This window comes from Notolepis coatsorum (genome assembly GCF_963971535.1).
Source record: "Notolepis coatsorum genome assembly, chromosome: 10".
NCBI lineage: Eukaryota > Metazoa > Chordata > Actinopteri > Aulopiformes > Paralepididae > Notolepis > Notolepis coatsorum.
The window spans coordinates 99,653,581-99,674,789 of NC_140174.1; the positions used below are offsets into that span (position 1 = coordinate 99,653,581).

General features: G+C 45.4%; 1 protein-coding gene across 1 annotated transcript; it reads left to right on the top strand.

Annotated features, from left to right (window-relative positions):
• Positions 1-1,946: 1,946 nt before the first annotated feature.
• On the top strand, positions 1,947-20,336 carry setbp1 (SET binding protein 1; the record flags this gene model as incomplete). The annotated part of the gene is made up of 4 exons (XM_084323120.1): positions 1,947-2,395; positions 11,443-13,530; positions 14,417-14,624; positions 19,236-20,336. 4 exons carry the CDS (start codon positions 1,947-1,949, stop codon positions 20,334-20,336), a joined length of 3,846 nt encoding a protein of 1,281 aa, XP_084179246.1.
• Positions 20,337-21,209: the final 873 nt, after the last annotated feature.

Here is a 21,209-nt window from a genome sequence, read left to right on the forward strand (position 1 = left end):
TTGCTGAGTTAGTTGCAGTGCAGAACACTGGCCGTGTTTTACTTGCAACAAGCGCACTGTTTTTCTTACGCTGCAATGAGGCGTACTGGCAGTAGGGATGGGTACCTTTCACATTTGAACCGATACGGTACCGGTACCTGTGAATCGATACCGGTACCCAACGGTACCTTTTTTCTGTACTTTAGTCTCTAAAAATTTAATTTACCTACCTCAGCTGTGAAAAAAATTATCCAAACTTCAAATAACTACACTTTCGACCGTTTTCGGCTTGCCATCGCCCCGACTGCTTTGTTGTTGAATCAAGTCAAATCCTAGGTAAGCGTATATTGTGCGTGTGAACGTTGACATGAAAAGAATAAAGGTTAAAAATAAATAAAAAAGGCAAAAAAAAAATATATATATATATATTTCTTCTCTGTATCTCACGTGAATCGATACTCGGTAGTACCGACGTGTTTCGGTAAGTACCTTTTAAAAGTACCGAATTCGGTACCCATCCCTAACTGGCAGGCATGCCATATATTGCATGTGTTTGTGTGTTTGTTGGGTGTGCGTGTGATGGGGTGTGTGTGTGTGTGAGGGTGTGTGTGTGTGTGTGTGTGTGTGTGTGTGTACTTGTCTACTTATTTTACACTTATGTGCACGCATATCTCTGTGTGAGTGTGTGTGTGTGGAGCACGAAGCAGGCCTGTGGTTAGGTTACATCCTCCTGCAGCGCTGGTAGAACAGTGTCTTGTTGCGTCACACACTGAGCCAGTTAATAACAGGCTAAACCACAAAGGCCACGCGCCGCTCTTTTCCTCATCCCTCCAACAGCACAGTGATTATACTGCAGCGATGCTCTCAATGGGCCGGGCAAGGTCGTCCGTATCAAGCCGCCGTCCGCTGTATCCGTAGAGAGGTAGATATCAGCCGGGCCTGACCTCAGACGCTGTGCTTGATAAGAAGGGATAGTGACAACACGTAAAGATATCTACACACTGAGGCTAATCAACACGGGGGCCGGCAAGATCCCAGCGTTTCTTTCTCCACTGCATACAGTGTGCTCAGGCTGGTCAAGTTCCTGTCACTAAATCACGTGGCAAATTTTGTGTGCTTCACCTTTTTAAGGCGACTCGTGTTTTACGAAGCGCAAAAACGACGTCTGTGTATAAAAAGCTGCAGAGCTTTTTCAGTGGCATCTGTGCAAAACAAAGGCTGTTGGCAGTTTTTTCCCCGTTAAAATAATAATGACCAGATATTATTACAGTAATCTTTATGACCAGGTGTGAATACAGTAATTTTTTTGTTTGATTATTCAAGGGGACCTCGACGTTCTGATTTAAGGCTGGAAGATGCTGGACTGGGCTATATCTATGCAAACAACACAGGGCAGTTAGGGACATGACTGAATTAGACGACTGCGTTCTACTCCGCACGCAGTCAAGCATCACACTCCACCCCCTCCCTGTTTCTCTGTCTCTCTCTCTTTCTCCCTCTTTCTCCCTCTCTCTCTGCCTCCCTCTCTCTGCCCCTCTCTCTCAGCATGCAACATCCTTTCCACAGGAATTTAATTGCTCTGTAAACAAGGCTTTTGTTTTGTCAAACACTGTTTGCTCTCATGCAACACCAGAAGTGTTAAAAACCTCCACTCTCGCATCGAAAGGAGTAAGATGTCATGTCGGTGCATAAATAAATCACCGGCTCGTTGATAAAAAAAAAAATACTTGCAGATGAAAATAAACCTTTATTGTACGGCGTGATTCTGCACGGCCGTGTGTATTATCTCCGTGGAGATAGGGAAACCGTGGTCATAAAGATATGAAATGTAGTTTATCGTTTTATTATCGCCATTTGCCTATCCCGGCGACTGTATATCATGTGGTTTCCGCCGTGCGTATTCTAAACACCGATGTCGTCGTCTCTCTTCTCTCTCTCCTCTCCAGACGTATGAGCGGCAGTTCAGGATGCCGGAGCAGAGGGAGGGGGGCCTGCTGCAGCTGCTGGGAGACCACCCTCCGCCCAAACACCAGCCGCGTGGCTCCCTCTCCCACGGACACGCCGCGCACTCACACGCTCAGCAGACCGCGCACTCACACGCTCAGCAGCAGCAGCAGCCGCCTCCGCACACCCACATGCATCATCATCATCATCATCATCACCATCAAGTGCAACAACTCACTCCGGTCTGGGTCACGCCTAACGCCGGCGCTCCCCCTTCCCCGGCCAATCGGGTGGATTCGGAGCCGGCCAGGGAGTTGGGAACCAACAGGGGTTCCTTATTGCTCGACCCGAGCAGCGCGCCTTTCGCACAGACGGTGGGGGGGAGCCCCTCCCCCCAGAGGTCTCTGACTCCGGACCTGCAGTTGCCGGTGGTGACCGACGCCAGCATTCTGAACCTGACCTCTCTCAGCAGGTAGGTCCACACGCGTGTGTGTGTGTGGTGGTGGTGACACAGCCCTGGTTCTGGCTGAGAGGTCTGAGCAAGGTCTTGTTAAAGGTGCCATGTGGGAACTCCTGCTTGCACTCGCTCATTTCCTGAGCAAGGAAACATCAACATGGAAATGAAGGGAGAGCAAGATTACAGTGAAATTCTAAAACATAGTCAATAATAGGCAGAGCACCATTTTCTGGAAGATGAAAATCTTCTAACCTAGGGCAGGTATATCTTACATTTCTACGTTTGTTCGTTTTCCATTGATTTAGTGCAGGGGTACCGATTTTATTTAGGATTTCTTTTGGTGACCCCACACGTATCGCGTAATTTCATCGTGGAATTAAGCACACGTTGTTGAACTTGATCATGCATATTTATTAGAAAATGTAATTACAGCACTATGTTATCAATACACATTCATAAAACAAGGCATATTTAGCCAAAATATGTTGCCAAAACAGTACAACATTTTTTAATTATTATAATAAAAAAATGTTACTTGCCAATGTGCGCTGTCACCTACCCATGACCCCACTATTGGGTCGTGAGCCGTAGTTTGAGAACGGCTGATTTAGTGAGTTTACCACCAAAGGGAAGTCAGGGCATCAGTGCAGGCAGGGCTCCTTTTACTGCATGATCACGGCTTGATACGTTTTGCAGATACTCTCTTGTGCATTTCCTGACTCCAAATTACTAAACATTGTGACCAATATCACCGTTTGCTACTCTCACTCAACCCCTACACAACACCGGTAAGAATGATTTCCGAATCTGATGGGTAAACAAAAAGCAAATCAGCCAAATTGACGAGAGCACCGCTCGTCTGAGGTAGCCTGTGTCCTCTAACCACGCAGCCCTCTGTCCGTTCTGCACCGTTCACGCTTTCCAGAGAGTAAGCTTATACAAAATCAATGGCTACAGGAAAACGATCAAACTCAGAAGTCAGAAGGTTATACCTGTCCCAGCTCACAATATTCCATCAAATAGTACTCAGCCTGTTATTGAATCTGTATTTGAAGTTTTAATTTCACTGTTATTCCGCGCTCCATTCATTTCCCTGTTAAGATGCACAAGAGAGAGTCAAAGCACTCAGGGGCGCACGTACGTTTCCCGGCAAACCCCCTCTTTACATAGAAATTAGTCCACAGGCCTGCAACCCAGGAAGTCAGGTCTCATTCTTTAAATTACGATACAATCCGTTCACTATTACATAATTGGCAATAGAAATCGATTAATACATGTACATTGGTTCATATAGTCAGGGTTGTATTTGGAATTACGTAATCAGAACTATAATCAGCCCAGATAACATTCGGATAATGTGTAATTAGATTATAGCTACAATTTGTCAAGGAGGCTTGATTACATTTTTGATTACGTCTTTAAAATTATGTCAATTTTCACCCCCCCCCCCACCCCCGAGAGCTCTGCAGGATAGTCTGGTTCCCCTTCCTCAATACAGACCCCTGCCGTCCCAATCCACACCTCATCTTCTGACCCCCCCCCCCCCCCCCCCCCTTCCCACTCTGGCTAGTCTGAGAGCCACACAATAGTGGTGATCTCACAGTCTGCACATTTCCAACTGGACTGTTTCTATTTGCACAAAAGACAGGTACTTACACACCCCCCCTCAACCTGCCTTCCATTGTCAGACAATGTAAGGGATGTAAATCAGATGACTCTCGAGATAGAATAAAAAGAAAGAAAATATATGACATCATCACATTTCATTGCCTGAGTTACGTATGGAAATGTCTTTCTTTCATCCATCACATGCAATACCATTTGATCACGTAGGATTGCATTTATTTTTATCTTAATTCATAACTAAAAAATTAGAAAACAACAAAAAATCACTTGAACATTTTAATTTTTTTTTATAAATCTTTTTATTTTATTTTATTTTCATACATAAAACAGAACATAACAGTACAATAATAATAATAATGACAACAGCGACAACAACAATAATAACAGTGACATGAATCATAATGACCTTGACAAGAGACAGACAAACAAGAAAAAGTTAAATAATAAAAATAAAAATAAATGTGGCTCAGGCACTAGCAACCATGTTTGTGTATCCTTGAGGTGGCTCTTGAGGATTCGGATCCCTGCCAGTGTTAGGACAGATGTACTAAAATAGACTAAGGGTGGTTTCACACTCACTGCTCTGTGTCGAATCAGAGCCGGCTCGCATCAGAAAATGGTGTGTCTGTCTGAGTGAGAACGCTGTCCCCCGTCCCCGCCCCCCGCTGATTCGTCCCCGGGGGCGCTGAACCTGGACAGCTGAAATAGGTGGTCTCAGGTGCGCGCTGAGTGGGGGCGGTTAGGCCTGGCAATTTTGTTTGCCATTGCTATGTCTATACATTGTTCAATGCATTTATTTCTATAGACCAGTGGTGCCCAACCAGTCGGCCGTGGTCGACCAGTAGATCAATGACATGCAATATAATTGCCACAAGCGATGGGATAATGTTAGCTTCTGAACAGGCTAGCTAACTAGCGTTTAGCCGTTAGCCATTGCTGTATACTATACTTTCTTGTTCGAATGCATTTATTTCTATTAGACCAGTGGTGCCCAACCAGTCGGCCGTGGTCGACCAGTAGATCGCTCAAAACGCTCAAAAGCGGACTCTACAACACCATCCATTCGTGATAAAATGGGGTGGGTTATATTGACAAGGCTTGACAACAGAGGTTCAAATATAACTTCATATTTATTGGCAATTTGTTCATTTTATATCAACATCCAGAGTCCGCAGTCGTGTTAAGACATTCCCGTTTACATTTTCGGTCGACCAGTAGATCAATGACATTCAATATAATCGATGCGAGCAATGTTACTAGTAAAAGGTTATAAAGCTAACTAGCGGTAGCCGTTAGCTTAGCGTTATTGTTAACGCTGCAAAACGATCAAAAGCGGGCTCTACAACAGAGTTCCATTCGTGAGAAAAGGGGGGTGGGTTATATTGACAAGGCTTGACAACAGAGGTTCAAATATAACTTCATATTTATTAGTTATTTGTTTCTTTATATCAACATCCATTCTCCAGTCTCCGTGTGAACACTTCCTGTGTTTACATTTCGAGCGTGACATCATCGACTACGGCAAGCTTACAAGCTCAAAACGCAAACCGTAAACAAAACCCAGAGCGCACCCAGACTGAAGTGTGTACACAAACTAGAGGGGGGAGAGGGGGGGGGGGGAGTTCGGATCAGATCTCGGAACGGGCAGAACGGAACGAAATAGAAACGAATAGAGTGAGTGAGAAAGGGCCCTAAGTGTGCGACGTGTGTGTGTATGTGTACTATATGTGTGTTTTACCTATGTGCTTGTGCGTACCCTATGTGTGCGTTTTATGTGTGTGTGTTTAGTAAGTCTTGTGCATTTTATGTGTGCATCCTTCATGTGTGTGAGTGCTATGTGTTCTGTGTGTGTACGTGCGTGTGTTGTTGTGTGTGTGTATATGTGGGCATGAACACGTTTGCACCTTTACAATTGTCATGATACCCTCAACAATGATACCAGCATTAACAAAACAACACAAGGCAGCATTGGTCCACAAGGAGGCTATGGGTAATGGGGAAACCCACCAAGTACAGTGGCAGACAGTGCAGGCCCGATATGAGACAGATATGGGTCCCATATTTCATAGAAAGTGTCCAGTTTAGAGTGCAGCATGCACGTGATGTATTCACAGGGAATGCATTCCATTATAATATTGTGCCATGACCTCTTTGATGGGACCTCGTCCTTGATCCAGAACAACGGAATGTTTTTCCTAGCAACAAATGTCAACAAATTGAACAGTCTCCTATGTTTGAAATTGGCAATATGAATATCTGGGAGGCCTAGTAAGAGGCAGAGGGGATTCAGTTCGATGGGGGTCTGGAATATATCAGATAGTTCCTCTACGATGTCGAACCAATAGCTCTGGAGCTTTACACAGGACCAAAAGCAGTGGACGTGGTTTCCAATCTCTATCTTGCATTTAAAGCAGAGTGGGGATGCATTGGGATCCATTTTACTTTTAAGGGCAGGGGTAATATGAATGCGGTGTAGGATTCTAACTTGGATAGACTTGGTGCGGTTGCAAACAGAGATTTTCTTTGCGTAGGTCCATGCATCCTGCCAGTCCTTGTCCGTGATTTCTATATCCAAGTCTTTTTCCCAGGACTGTTTAGTGACAAGGGAAGATAAAGATGAACCTTGATAACCTTGTTTGTCAGCAGCACTGGAATCATTTGGAGAGGGTATAATAGTCTGGGGAGTACGTTCATTTTGACGAGGGATATCCTACCCAGCCAGGAGATTGGTAAAGGGGCCCATCTAACTAAGTCTGCCCTTATGGTGTCTAAAAGGGGGGGAAAGTTGGCCTTAACCCCCTGAGGTCTAGAGTTTCTAGCTCCACCTTCTCAGAATATTCTCTTTTTTTTTTGTTACATAATGTAAAATTACAGATTCATTCCTTCAAAATAAGCCATCAATTGTCAAATTTTAGACGATAGTTTTCAATCAATGTCCTATCAAACATTCTGGTACAGTCATTACCAATTTGCAGCAGGAGCCTCTGAAGAGAATTCAGTGAATTCAGCTAATGATAAGGGAACTACACTCCTTCCCAGAATGCAATGTGATGTCAATGTCAATGTCAATGACTAATTCACACCATGAAACAAAGGCCCAGCAGGGAACAATTACGGCTGAATGGGGGTATAGTGTGACTGATCAATACAGGCAGGCCTACAGCAACACACACTTTGATTTGATGCCATGCATACACACATAGATAGACAGAGGTTTAGATATTTAGATAGATATATAATAGTAATATAATAGAAAGAGAGAGAAAGAAAGAAAGAAAGAAAGAAAGAAAGAAAGAAAGAAAGAAAGAAAGAAAGAAAGAAAGAAAGAAAGAAAGAAAGAAAGAAAGAAAGAAAGAAAGAGAAAAAGAAAGAAAGAAAGAAAGAAAGAAAGAAAGAAAGAAAGAAGAGATAGAGGGAGAGAGGGGGAGAGAGAGGGATATAGAGGAAGAGAAAGAAAGAGGGAGATACAGAGGAGAGATGGAGGGAGAGAGAGGGAGATATAGATAGACATGAAACCTAGGTATGTAATTTTATCTTTCCTTGTGACAATATTGTCACCCACTGTACAAGACTGTACAAGAAATTCCTTCTGTAATGTACTGATTTCTTTTGATTTCTCTGTTTGAGAGAGAGCGAGAGTGTGTGTGTGTGTGTGTGTGTGTGTGTGTGTGTGTGTGTGTGCAGGGGAGTAGCTGGGGGGGGGGGTTAGGATGATTCCAAGGGCCCAGCAAATGCCCCAATTTTTTTTATAGATTGGGGGCCCACAAATTGATTCTTTCATGGGGCCCAGAATCTCCAGCTACGCCCCTGTGAGCGCACCTTTCTACTCTAGAGAGCTGTCATCACCGTGATGCGCGCTTGAATGAACTGCGAGATAACTCATAACTCGTACACACATGCACTCTGTCTCTGCCATACAGTAGTTATGTTGTTTTAGCGCGACGTGGGTATATACACGGGCGAGGATGAAGACTATGTTAGACTACTTTTAATACATAAATTAACATTCCGTCGGGTCCCGTGTATTCTCGAGAATGATAATAATAATAATGCAGGACCTCTTCAGATTATATTATCAACAACAGACAGTGAGAAACACAACCCCCCCCCCCCCCCTCTCGCGCTGAAGAATATGCATATTAGATCACTCAGTGATTAACACCTATGCGCTGTTTGTGTGTGCGCGCGTCCATGTATGTGCGTTTCGTGACGCGATGTAGTTCTTATCGCAAATGGAGATTATTACAATCATATCATCTAGCAAGAATTAAACGTATTTACAAGTCGTATTAGGTTTAGCAAGTTGGGGGACGTATACCTTACATGTCAAAGCACTAGAAATGGCAATTTTTCAATTTTTATCGATTTCTGAAAATATGTCCTTTTTGAGCATTTAAGAGGGATTCTAATTATTTTGTTGTCCGCCGACGGGTTCAAAGCTCCAGCGTGACCCCTAAGGGCAATGTATCATAGGTGGGTGTCACAAATACTCCTAAGTAAACAAAGCCGGAGGGAGACCAGCGAAATGGGAAGGGCTCGGGCAGAATCGGGATGGATTTAAGTGTCCCAAGTGGCATTGCTTCGGATTTGGAAAAGTACATTTTGTACCCCGAGAAGGTTCCAAATGTGGAAATCATGCGGGTTAGACATGGAATGGAAGAGTCAGGTTTAGATATAAAGATCAGTACGTCGTCCGCATAAAGAGTGATTTTGTGCTCCCTCTCGCCCACCCTAATACCTGAGACCGCGGCTGACTGCCTAATGGCCTGAGCGAGTGGTTCTATGGCCATGTCAAATAGTAAAGGGCTAAGAGGGTCCCCCTGGGGGTTCCCCCGTTGTAGAGGAAAGTTGTTAGACCTAAGCCCGTTAGTCAGAACCGCCGTCCACTTGAACATTTTAATAAAAAACCTTAAGACAAGAATGAGCAGACATGATTCCCAAAATTGCCTTGGACGGTTGATAACCCTGTTCAACGCTAATTTCCACCTAAACATCATTAAATTAAATGTTTTCATCTATTTGCCATTTGAAAGTTTATCTGTGTTACGTACGTGTAAATGAGAGGAAACCTGCACACTGGACTCTGCTAGCATTGTTTACTGTGAGAAGACGGACAACGTCTCAATCCAACGTGGATCTTGCTCGGGTATCTTCTCACAGTACATCACATGGTTTCAGCAGAGTGTAGTGGGCAGGTTTTATTTTTTTCATTTACATAGAAGGCACTTTTTCACCCCCATGCGCCTACTTTGGATGTGTGAGCATGCAAACGTGGGACTAACAGAGTTGGGTAGTAACTGACTACATGTAATCAGGATTACGTAGTCAAAAAAAAATTAAATAAAAAAGGCAAAGTAACTATAATCAGCCCAGATTACATTCAGAAATTAGATTACAGTTACATTTGTCAAGGAAGCTTGATTGCATTTTTGATTACGTCTTTAAAATATGGCAATTTCCATCTCCCACCCTCAAGAGCTCTGCAGGATAGTCTGGTTCCCCTTCCTCAATACAGACCCCTGCCGTCTCAATCCACACCTCATCTTCCTACTCTGGCTAGTCTGAGAGACACACAATGGTGGTGATCTCAGCCTGCGCATTTCAAACTGGACTGTTCCTATTTGCACAAAAGACAGGTACTTACAAACACCCCCCTCAACCTGCCTTCCATTGTCAGACAAATGACTGGTCAGGAGGCTTGGTGTAGAGCAGGGGTGGCCAACCAGTCAGAGACTAAGAGCCACAGAAATGACTGTGGTAGCACAAAGAGCCACACAATATACCAGCGTTTATCAACCTTTCTTTCAGTCACGGCACCCTTCATAAGTATTTAGAATTTCCATTACGGTCGACAAAGAAAAATGTACTCTCCCACTCTAGGTAAAAATGTCCTGTGTTCGTCTTCATATTTTCGTTTTGCTGTGCATTTCTTCCCTGCCATTCTTTCAAATCAAATCAAATGTATTTGTATAGCCCGAGATCACATGGAATAGCCCCCATGGGCTGTACAAGTCTTCTTGTACAAGTCAAGAAGAAACATCACAAAAAAAGATGCAAAAATAAAAAAATAAAACACCACAGGCATCGTGGAGGAGAGAAATCTTAGATGGGCTGTTCAAAGGGGATCCCCCAACTTGGATGTCGTTGATAATAGTGTTGCAATGGATGATGGATGGATGGAGAATAGAACAGTCGAATAATTGGTATGAATGTATATATACATGTAATGAAACACACATATATATACAAGGTAACAATAGTATCTAAGGTACTTAAGAACATTTAAAAAAAAAATATATATAAATAGAGCTAAGGACAACAACAACAAAAAAGAAAGTTGTGTTAGCTAAGTGTGCATTTGTCGTAAAAGACCATGACCCACGCAAAGCAAATGATTTTCATTTATTTTGTTACCAAGGTGATTTACTACCATGATTGGTTTGAAGGGGTTCTCACGCGACTTCCTCGTGACCCTAGCGTTGCTTCAAACCAATCATATGATTTCATGACAAATCTGCAATAAACTAAAAATAGGCGGGAAGAAATGCACATCGAAACTAGAGAGAGAGACTTGAACAAAAGAAACACTACAGAACACCTGTAGACGTTTATGCCAGCCTGTGTTTGTACCAACATCAATACCCCCCAGAGGAGCCACTTGAGAGATGAACAACACGTGCCCCTCTTGCGCTACAATAGCAAACTCCTCCCTGTGACCTTTGATAAAAAATATCAGCAACAAAGACTTGAACAAAAGAAACAATACAGAACACCTGTAGATGTTTATGCCAGAATGTTTTTGTAAGGGTACTTTGATTTGACCTGTAAATGCTGAATTATGCTAAATGTTTTATTTGCAAATGATGATGGCAAATATTGAGATGATTAAAGGGAAAACATAGCATTTGTGGAACTCAAATCTTTGTCTAAGGTGCAATATTTTCTATTTTTGATTTTGAATCCAAAAGTATTCAGATTAAATAAAAATAGTTTTGTATTCCAAGGGATTACGTTACTTATTACAAAAAGCGGCATGTGATTTGTATTCAGTAACACTTCAACGTAATCTGACCTAACTCTGCCTATAGCAGCTTTAAACGGATGATTGTGCTAATGCCGTCGGCCGGCAACAGAAATTTCATTGGCTCCGAGTTCAATGTCCCACAGTGTCATCCCTTTCTATCTGACTTGACTTTCTGACAAGAATTTATCTAGACCTTTGGGTGAGAGAGCCAGTGTGGCTTCATGAGATTAATGTGGCCTCATTCTTAATCAAGCATGAACACCGTGACAGAAATAGAAAACACACTCTGACGTAAAAACATACTTCCAAGTTCCAGTGCACCTGCTGCCTGCATGCTATTTGATCAAACATAACCTACATTCCTATTCTCTCCCCCCCATCCCTCTTTTTGTATGTTTGTCCGTTTCTCCAGGGGGAGAGGATTGCAAGAGGTCAGTGAGCAGCTGTTTGGGAACATCAAGAGGAAGTATGGTAGGAAGGACTCCCAGAGGATGCTGGGTAATCCCCAAAACAGCGAGACGCCCTGGGGGCGGCAGCCAGAGAAAGGCCTGGCGAGCCCGACTCGCCCAGAAGACAGGCAGAAGTATAGAAGAGAGGAGACACCGGAGCGGTTCCACGAGGAGAGGGAGGAGAGAAGAAAAGAGGACAGAGAGAGGGGGGCCATCGGGAGGAGAGGAGAGGAGGATGAGAGAGACATGCCCATGCTGATGGAGGAAGGGAAAGGAAGGAAAAGGCGGAGGAGGCGGTCTTTTGATGAGTCGTTTTCCATGGAGGACCAATCAGAACAGCCACAGAACTCTGACATCATGGAGAAAAACCAATCAGGGCCCCCGGAACCCAAAGTGGCCCACAAGATGGACGCTCACAAAAGTGAGTCGCGGCTCGGAAGTCAGGTTGAGGTCAACGGAGAGAGGGCAGAGAAGGGAGATAGAAGAGAAAAGGGAGAGAGGATAGACAGAGCGGAGAGGGGAGAGACCCTTGTGAGTGGGGCTGATTCAGAGTCGTCTTTCAGGGGGAAAAAAAACCCAGTGGGCCGTCCTAAGAACAACACAGACCTCCATAAACACAGAGAGCCCAGTCACAACCACATCCCCAGCCCTAACCCCAGTCCCAGCCCCAGGCCTAACATCAGCCCTATCCCCAGCCCTAGACCCAGGGCTAACCATAGCCCTATCCCCAGCCCTAGACCCAGGGCTAACCATAGCCCTATCCCCAGCCCTAGACCCAGGGCTAACCATAGCCCTATCCCCAGCCCTAGGCCCAGGGCTAACCTTAGCCCCAGCCCCAGCCCTCGACCCAGGGCTAACCTTAGCCCCAGCCCTAGCCCTAAACCCAGGACTAATCATAGCCCCAGCCCTAGCCCTAGACCCAGGGCTAACCTGAGTCCCAGCCCTATCCATAGCCCTAGCGCTAGCTCCAGAGCCAGTCCCAGCTCCAGACCAACCAAGACCAAGGACAGATGGTCCTACCTGAAGACCAGAAGCCCCCCCAGCCTCACACCACCCCAGAGGGACAACCATGTTCCTCTGTTGGCCATGACTGACCCCCCCTCAGCCTTCCCTATCACGCCCTCTAGCCCCCTTTACACCAACACCGACAGCCTGACCGTCCACACCCCCGTCAAGAGGAAACGAGGACGCCCAAAGAAACAGCCCCTTCTCACCGTGGAGACCATCCACGAGGGCACGTCCACCTCCCCCCCAAGCCCTCTGGCACGGGAGAGCTCCACCGGGCTCAGCCGCAGGAGGAAGACACACACGCTAACCACGCTAGGACCAACAGCTCCCACATCCACTAGCACCAATGCTAACGGTCTGAAGCTGAAGCGCGGCAGGGCCGGCCAGGCCAGGCCGGTGAGTAAGCTGAAGCTCGGCAAGGTGCAGAGCATCCTAAACGAGATCCTTTCGGGCTCCAGTCAGAACGGCAGCCTGGCTCTGAAGTCAGCCTCTGCTCCCGTCACGTCGGCCATGAGCGCCATGGCCTCCACCATCGAGGCCCGGCTGGGGAAGCAGATCAACGTGAGCAAGAGAGGAACCATCTACATCGGGAAGAAGAGGGGGAGGAAACCACGAGCGGAGACGCAGCAGGGGGGCGTCAATCCCCCCAGGGCCAGGGACAAGCCCTCGGCGCCTGTCTCCGTCTCGAGCCTCTACGAGAGCCTCCTAGTGCCTTCCGCCTCCTCCCCTCTCGGCTCCCTGGGCACGTCCTCCCTCAGGGCCGGCCACTCGGAGGCCACCATGCCCAGTCTGCAGCCCATCTCGGCCCTGCCTTCCAAGGCACCCGGGAGGAGCTTCCTGTCCGGCGGCTGGAAACTTTCCCCTCCCCGTCTGCTAGCGAACTCGCCCTCCCACCTGTCGGAGGGGGCGTCGGTGAAGGAGGTGACCTTGTCTCCCATCAGCGAGTCTCACAGTGAGGAGACCATCCCCAGTGACAGCGGGATAGGGACGGACAACAATAGCACCTCGGACCAAACTGAGAAGGGCCCTGCCTCGCGACGCAGGTACAGTACCGAGTCTCAAAATCATATTTATATGATATAATATAATATACTTATCTTTTGATCTTTTATTACGGATCCCCATTAGCCATCACGCAGCAACAACTAGTCTTCCTGGGGTCCACACACAACAAAACCGTACATACATACATAACATTATAGTAGCATACATTTAAAAATATATTCCAATATTCCTACATATAAAAATTATTCCAAATAGCATTACAGTACACAAACAGAGTATTAGATCACAGAAAATACAATAAAAGGGATTAAACTCTCAGACAGTCATATCTTTACAGTGTACACTACACTACAGTATCTGTGTTTTTTTTTATCCACTTTTTCTCCCATTTTCTATATTTTTCTCCCATCCCAATTTCGTATCATCCAATTCAACCCTCCCCTGTCACGGACGCTGTTTCTTGCCTCCCACAAGCCGGCTGCAATGTGGACTAAGTCATACATAGCACAAGTCCCCTCCGGTACTTGAGGTAACAGCAGTCGCATCTTTTCACCTGCGCAGCTCGATCTCTCAGTGGCGAGGAGTAACGCGTGGGAGGCTCACGCTGCCCCCGACACTTCCTGATTCTACTGCGCAGGCGCACCAACCGACCTGTAGGAGTCGCTGTCCACAACGCCCGATCCCCACCCATCAGTTTCCCACCCCCTAATACGGCCAATGTGTATTAGTATGAACGACCAGCTAAACTGAAAGCAATGTGGAGCGCTGGGCTCGAACAGGCGAGCCCAGCGTCTCCGTCATTCGTGGCGAGCGCCTTGCCCACTACGCCACGTAGCCGCCCTAGTATCTGTGTTTTTCTTTAATGTAAACTAACTTATACAGTGCTTATGATTTATATGTATTTAAAATGCTTGTTTTTTCCAGGTACTCCTTTGATCTGTGTGGGTTCGAGGCGGCAGAGGCTGCAGCCCTGGAGGCGTCCGGCCGGGGCGGGAGAGTGCGCTGCGAGCGGCAGGTGGCAACCGTGGACAACTTCCTGTTGCAGCAGGAAAAGAAGCAGAAACATCATCGGCGGAAGAGGAAGTGCTTACAGAGCCGGGATCACCTGCACTTCCTCTCTGAGCTGGAGGAGGTCAGTGAAACACACATAAAAACATAATGAACTTCCCACTACAGTCAGGACGGACGAAACCCTCCCAATGTTCCGCCGTCGACTAAAAACACACTTCACTTCAATCAATATCTGTCTTGTACTATTATGCACTTTGCTACTAAGGAATCTACCTTGCCTATATTACTACCTACTATACTAATATGTCCATACTACTATGCACTCAAGACTGTAGCACCCAAGTTCAACAATGTCACTTACCCTTACCTGCCATAATTGTACCCCTCCTGCTAACTTGTTATACAGAATTTATCATTATTATTAGATAATATTAGATTATTAGATTATCATTGTTAATTAACACTTTGATCGCCATGGGTTAAATTCATAATTTACCATCCCTTGCCAGCTCTATTTGTCTATGGAGAAGTTCCCCTTCTTTGCAGGGCTATAACTTTTTAAATTCTATTGCTAAATTGCCATTATTATGGCCCATTCAATGTCCTATATGTATTGTTCAGGGTGTAGCAACGTTAAACTTTTTCATTCACATATTCATACTAAAATATGGTCTAAAGTATAAGTATGTTTTTATCATTTTCTGCAGCTTTCTCCAGAACTTTATTTATAGCTCCAAATGCATTATATTGATGATGAAATACAGTTTGATAGCAATCGGCGCGAGATAAAAACGTTCAACTGGACGTGGTTCTAGAAGTTTCTACGTATCATCTGATGATGACCGGATGGGCGGGGGATCGTTTATAATTCCGTGGGCAACGTTAGATGATTCATCCAGAGTGGGTCATATGTTCATCATAGCAGTTTATATGGAACACGTTAGAATATAACGCTGAATCTTACCGTGGCTTCCTCGCGCCGCTGGCAGATGAGCGTGGAACAGAATTTTTTCTATTATGGGATGGAGAAATGCCCGATCCATTTCCAGGTTGTATAATAGTATATACGTCCAAATCATGTTGTTTTTTCGAATTATTTGCACCGATCGATGTTCACTGTGTCAAGACGGAGTCTCTCTAACGATAGCGAGTGCCCGGACCATGGCCGCCTAGTTATAGTTGAAAGTGGGGGTGCAATATTTTTTTTTGTTTTTTTTTTTTGTTTTTTAACATGCAAGGGGCGGTTTGGAGGGGGTCCGGCACGACCCCCTCCACGGCAGATATTTTTTTCATTTAATGAACCTGTATGTGCAATTTCCTGCAATATAGAGCCTTCAATCTTGACCAATAAAGCTGCTCTTTTCACTATAAAACTCAGTTTATATTGCAGTATGATAGCCAATTACTATAATAATAATAATATATTAATATATATATATTTATATACTGTATATATACTGTATATTTTTTTTTGCTCTTTTATTTTTATTAAATCAATCTCCTTTCAAATAGGCCAAGTTTTTAATAAGAAAGAGAGACAAAATACCAACAAGGAACAATAACAGGGTCTGCTGTAAATATAGCCTATTTTGTGTCTTAATTTGTTATGTTATCCTACACTTTAAGCTGTCTGATATTTCCATTACCTGTAACTCTTGGGTCTCTTTCTCTCCTTCTCTGCCTTCTCCCTGAGTCTGCACAGTCACCATATCATTCTACATTAAGGAGAGCAATACACTTATGAATACACTGAACATCATTATGAAACATTTCTATTGCACCCTTACTTACAATTCATTATGAATTGAAAATGGGGAACCCTGATGTAAACAAGACGAAAGTCTTTCTCTGGTCTGCATCCCCTTAACAATTGTGTCTATTGAGCCGTACTGTACTGTACCCATTCTGCAATCTGTTATTGATTGATTAAAAATGTTATTAACATATTGCAGAATGGGTACAATATAGTAAGGCTCAATACACACAATTGTTAAGGGATTGCAGACCAGAGAAAGACTTTTGTTTTGTTTACATCAGGGTCCCCCATTTACAATTCATAATGAATTGTAAGTAAAGGTGCAATTAACACCGTGCAATCCATTATTTGTGGAGCCCGCCCTTTAAGTCTTTGAGCTATTAGGCTACTAGGGTTCTTACTTCGCGTTTTGGTGTACTGAAAAATGCTCCGATGTCTGTATTCTTTCTTTTTTCTGCCATGTTACCTGGTTGGCTGGACACACACACACATTTTCATTTCAGGTATTGTACCTTAACACTTTGACTGCCTAAAAACGATTTACAACGTCTTTGCTGGCGATGCTAAAGTTGCCGGGGGACGCTGTACGTCGTCTTTGTATCAATATTTCAAAAATCTGCGATCTGATCCATAATGTCCCTCCGCTGGCCTGAGAACCACCAGCAGGACCCACTGAGCTCTCTGGCGGTTCAGGAGCGCCATCTGGTGGCCGATCGCGCAACCGCTTAACAGGAAGCACAGTGGAGGTTGTGCTAGATGACTCCGTATTGCTTCCGGCCACTCGGGATAGGTTCCGGCATTCTAGCTCGTCACTCTACATAGCGATCGATTGCCAATAACTCGATAAACAACATGATTTGGACGTATATACCATTATACAAGCTGGAGATGGACCGGGTAATAATATATCCCATAATGATAAAATTTCTACTCGACGATGATCGCCCAACGGCGCGCGGAGACTGGGGTGAGTTTCAGCGTGTAACGTTACCATCTTCGATACTAACTGCTTTTATCAACATTTGACCCACATTAGATGATTGGTATAACGCTGCCCACGGAATTATAAACGCCCCCTCGCCCATCCGGTCAACATCAGATGACGTGTAGTAACTTCTAGAAGTACGTCTAGTTGGAATTTTTTATATCGCGCTGATTGCCATCAAACTGTATTTCATCATCAATATAATGCATTTGGGGCTATATATCACGTTCTGGAGAAAGTTGCAGAAAGAGATGAAAACATACTTATACATTAGACCATACTTTACTATGAATATGTGAATGAAAAAGTTTAACGTTGCTACACAATGAACAATACATATAGGACTTTGAATGGGCCCTAATAATGGCAATGTAGCAATAGAATTTAAAAAGTTATAGCCCTGCAAAGAAGGGGACTTTCTCCATAGACAAATAGCGCTGGCAATCTATGGTATATCATTAATTTAACCCAAGGCAACCAAAGTGTTAAGATAATTGAACATCTTGATTTACCGTAAATCCTCAAATATAGGACGGGTCTTCTATTTACCTCAGCTGCAAAGAGCACCAGGCCTTTATTAGAGAGGCTTATATAAGAGGCAGGCCTTAATTTCAAAAAATGACACTCATGGACATAATCCCTTCATTTTCAGACTTTTATTGCATTATTATTATTATATAAAAAAAAAAAAAAAAAAAAAAAAAAAAAAATTTTGGGGTGGCCCTCGTCACTAAAGGCCCACGGGCCGCGGCCGTCGTTAATCCGGCCCTGCTCGCGAACCTTCAAATTTGCAAACGAAGTCAACGTTATCCAGCTGACGACACCACATATCTAGATATATGACAACGTTAGCTAGCGGCTAGCACTAAAGCTAATGCCAACCAGAGGGACACTTTGTTATTATTATTATTATTATTATTGGTATGACCAGATGGCATTTCGGGATGTGAAACACTTTTATTGTATTGCGTGGTAGAACCTCTAACACTCAATAGTAAACGACATGTCTAACATAAATAATCTTAACAATCATAAACAACTTACTGGAAAATCCTGCCTGCCACCAAATGACACACTTCTATGGCCTTTGAATTTACACTCAGCCTACCTGCAGCCCAGCGCCGTGCGCCACTACTGTCTGCTCTGCTGGGGGTTGGACTTGGAGAGGCACTGGATCAAACCATATGGGGGAGCAGGGGGGGGTCGCAATCTTTGGAAACTTAAAAACTTGCTATTAAGTGTCATTGCGTATTATTAATTTGATTGAAATTACGTAGTTATGGTTAGATTTATATATGGGAGGGGGGGGGGTATATCATATTTTTCATATGATCAAAAAGTGGGGGAGCAAAATCAGACGTTTGCCCCCCCATGTTCAATAGTCGTAGAGCAGCTGCTTCCCGTGCTCTATTGCGCAGGCGTCTATGGCCCGGACCACATATGGATGAGCACTTCCGGTTCAAAGGGTCATTTCCGGTTGGCGATCTGCCGATCTGCCACCAGATGGCGCTCTTGAACCGCTAGAGAGTTGAGTGGAGCTTTGCAGTGTGTCTCAGGGCTCCGGAGGGGAAATATGATTTCGATCACAGATTTTTGAAATATTGACATCAAAGACGAGATACGGCGTCTTCGGCAGAATGAGCATGGCTAGGAATGACGTCTTAACTCGTCATCGGCGACCATAGTGTTAAGTGAATTGTGATTGTCATATGTATCTCATGTATTGTTATGTTTTGTGTTTTTGTTGTCTTTCTGTGTGGACCCCAGGAAGACTAGCTCGCCACTTAGGTGGCAGCTAATGGGGATCCTTTTAAACAATAAACAATAAACTTAAGTCGCTTTAGATAGAAGCGTCAGCTAAATGACTAGACGTAAATGTAAATAATGAATTCCATTTGAAACAGTGCAAAGAAAACGTCACCAATTGTTCATTTGTAAGGCAGAATCCCAGGCTACAGCGTTGTGTTTGTGTCCTCCTCTCCGTCTCCCAGGTTGTCCTGAAGCTCCAGCAGCTGCGAGTGTCTCACCGGCGCTACGCCTGCTACCCCCAGCACCCCTACCCCTCCATATTCCGCCTCAACTTCCACCACTACTACCCCGTCACCTACGACTCCTACCCCTGTGACTCTGGCCCATACCTCCGCAGGAGCGCCGAGCTCAAGGCCAAGAGGAGGCGCGGTCGACCGGCCAAAGCCAGCGAGCCAATCACATCAAAGCTGCCTTTCGTCCAGGGCTACGGTTACCCGCTGGCAGGGGGGAACTACTATGCAGCACCCTATGCCATGCCTTACGCATCCCCCCTGAGTCTGGGCTACTACCCTCCTGCGCCGCCACTATACCTGCCCCACCACTCTCTCGGACCCGCGCCCCCCTCCCCTTTCATGAGGCCCGCCGTCCCGCCCCCCAAGGCCTTCCACTCCGGGGGACACTCGAAGCTCCAGGCGGCGGCTAAGCTCCGAGGCTCCGGCGGCTCCTCACTCCAGGGCTCCGGTGGTCGGGGAGAGGGCCTGGGATCCCTGGGAGGAGGCGGCGGCGGCGGCGGAGGCAGTGGCCTCGGAGGGGTTCGCCTCCACAAGAGGAAGCACAAGCACAAGCACAAGCACAAAGACGAGCCTCTCCTGTCGCCGAGAGATCGACAGGAGCTGGGCGGGCTCTTCAGCGGCGCCAAGACCAACGCCAGGCTCAGCATGCTGAGTGACAGGAGGGACTTGGCCAGTCAGGGCTCTTCTTCGAAGCGCCTGGAGAAGCAGAGGGTCAGCGTCAGAGAGTCGGGCCTGGGTTCCGGCTTGGGGATGTTCGAGTCGGATCACCTGTCCTCCCGCTCCCTGGCCGACTCGCAGTACCGCTCGCGTCACACCGGGCACCCGGTGAACAGCTTCCTGAGCGGCTACGGCGGCCACTCACGGCGTCCCGAGCTGGTGTCTGACCTCTGCACGGGGTCACGAGAGGAGGAGTGCAGTGGGAGGAGCAGGAAGAGGGGACTCGCCGTGTTTGGTGAAGAGGGGATGATGTCATTCCAGAACAGCAGGCAGGAGCCAGCAGGACAGATGACCCAGTGCTCCAGTCCCTCCATCGCTGGTAAGAACTACTAGGGTATTGTAACATTTACAATATGTTTACATATTGCTTAATGCCATAATGTTACTCTGTATCCATAGGTTTAATGTCGTCATTTATTTTCTATCTAGTTTGTAGTGTTGGAAATAGATTTTTGTTGTTTTTAACATACATCCTGCACCCTACAGGTATTTCTGGTGTGGGTTAAAAAAAATCGGCCACGCCTACTTTTTGGGGGAAACACAGACACAGTTCCTATTGATTGCTAATTGTATTTGGCCTGTATGGAAGCTGTCTGCAGAACGCTGACATGATTTGAATCGTTTGTTTTGTTAGCACATCAAGTTATGTCAAGCAATTATTCTCCAACACTGGCCACTACTGAGCGTTCGCGCCATTGTGAAAAGTTACGTTTCATCTGTTTTCAGGCGTGCCTCTTCAGTCTCCTCTGTGGTATTTCCCCCGTCTGTAGGATATTTCCTCATTTCCCTACCTGGACATTTAATATTACACTTATTAATCTCCAAGTGACCTAAAACTAAGAGGTAATGACTATTTCTGGGCAGCGATGGTCTTCAGCGTGATTTACATCTGTGTGTTTTGTCCTAGTTAGGGTTAGGGTTAGTTTATGAACAGTATCCCTGTTTCCCCCCCAAAAAAGGTGTGGCAACTAAAATAGAGCCGTGGTGATACTGGTCTGATGTATACTGGTTTGATGCCTGACGTATACTGGTCTGACGTATACTGGTCTGACGTATACTAGCCTGACGTATACTGGTCTGACGTATACTAGCCTGACGTATACTGGCCTGACGTATACTGGCCTGACGTATACTGGCCTGACGTATACTAGCCTGACGTATACTGGCCTGACGTATACTGGTCTGACGTATACTGGCCTGATGTAT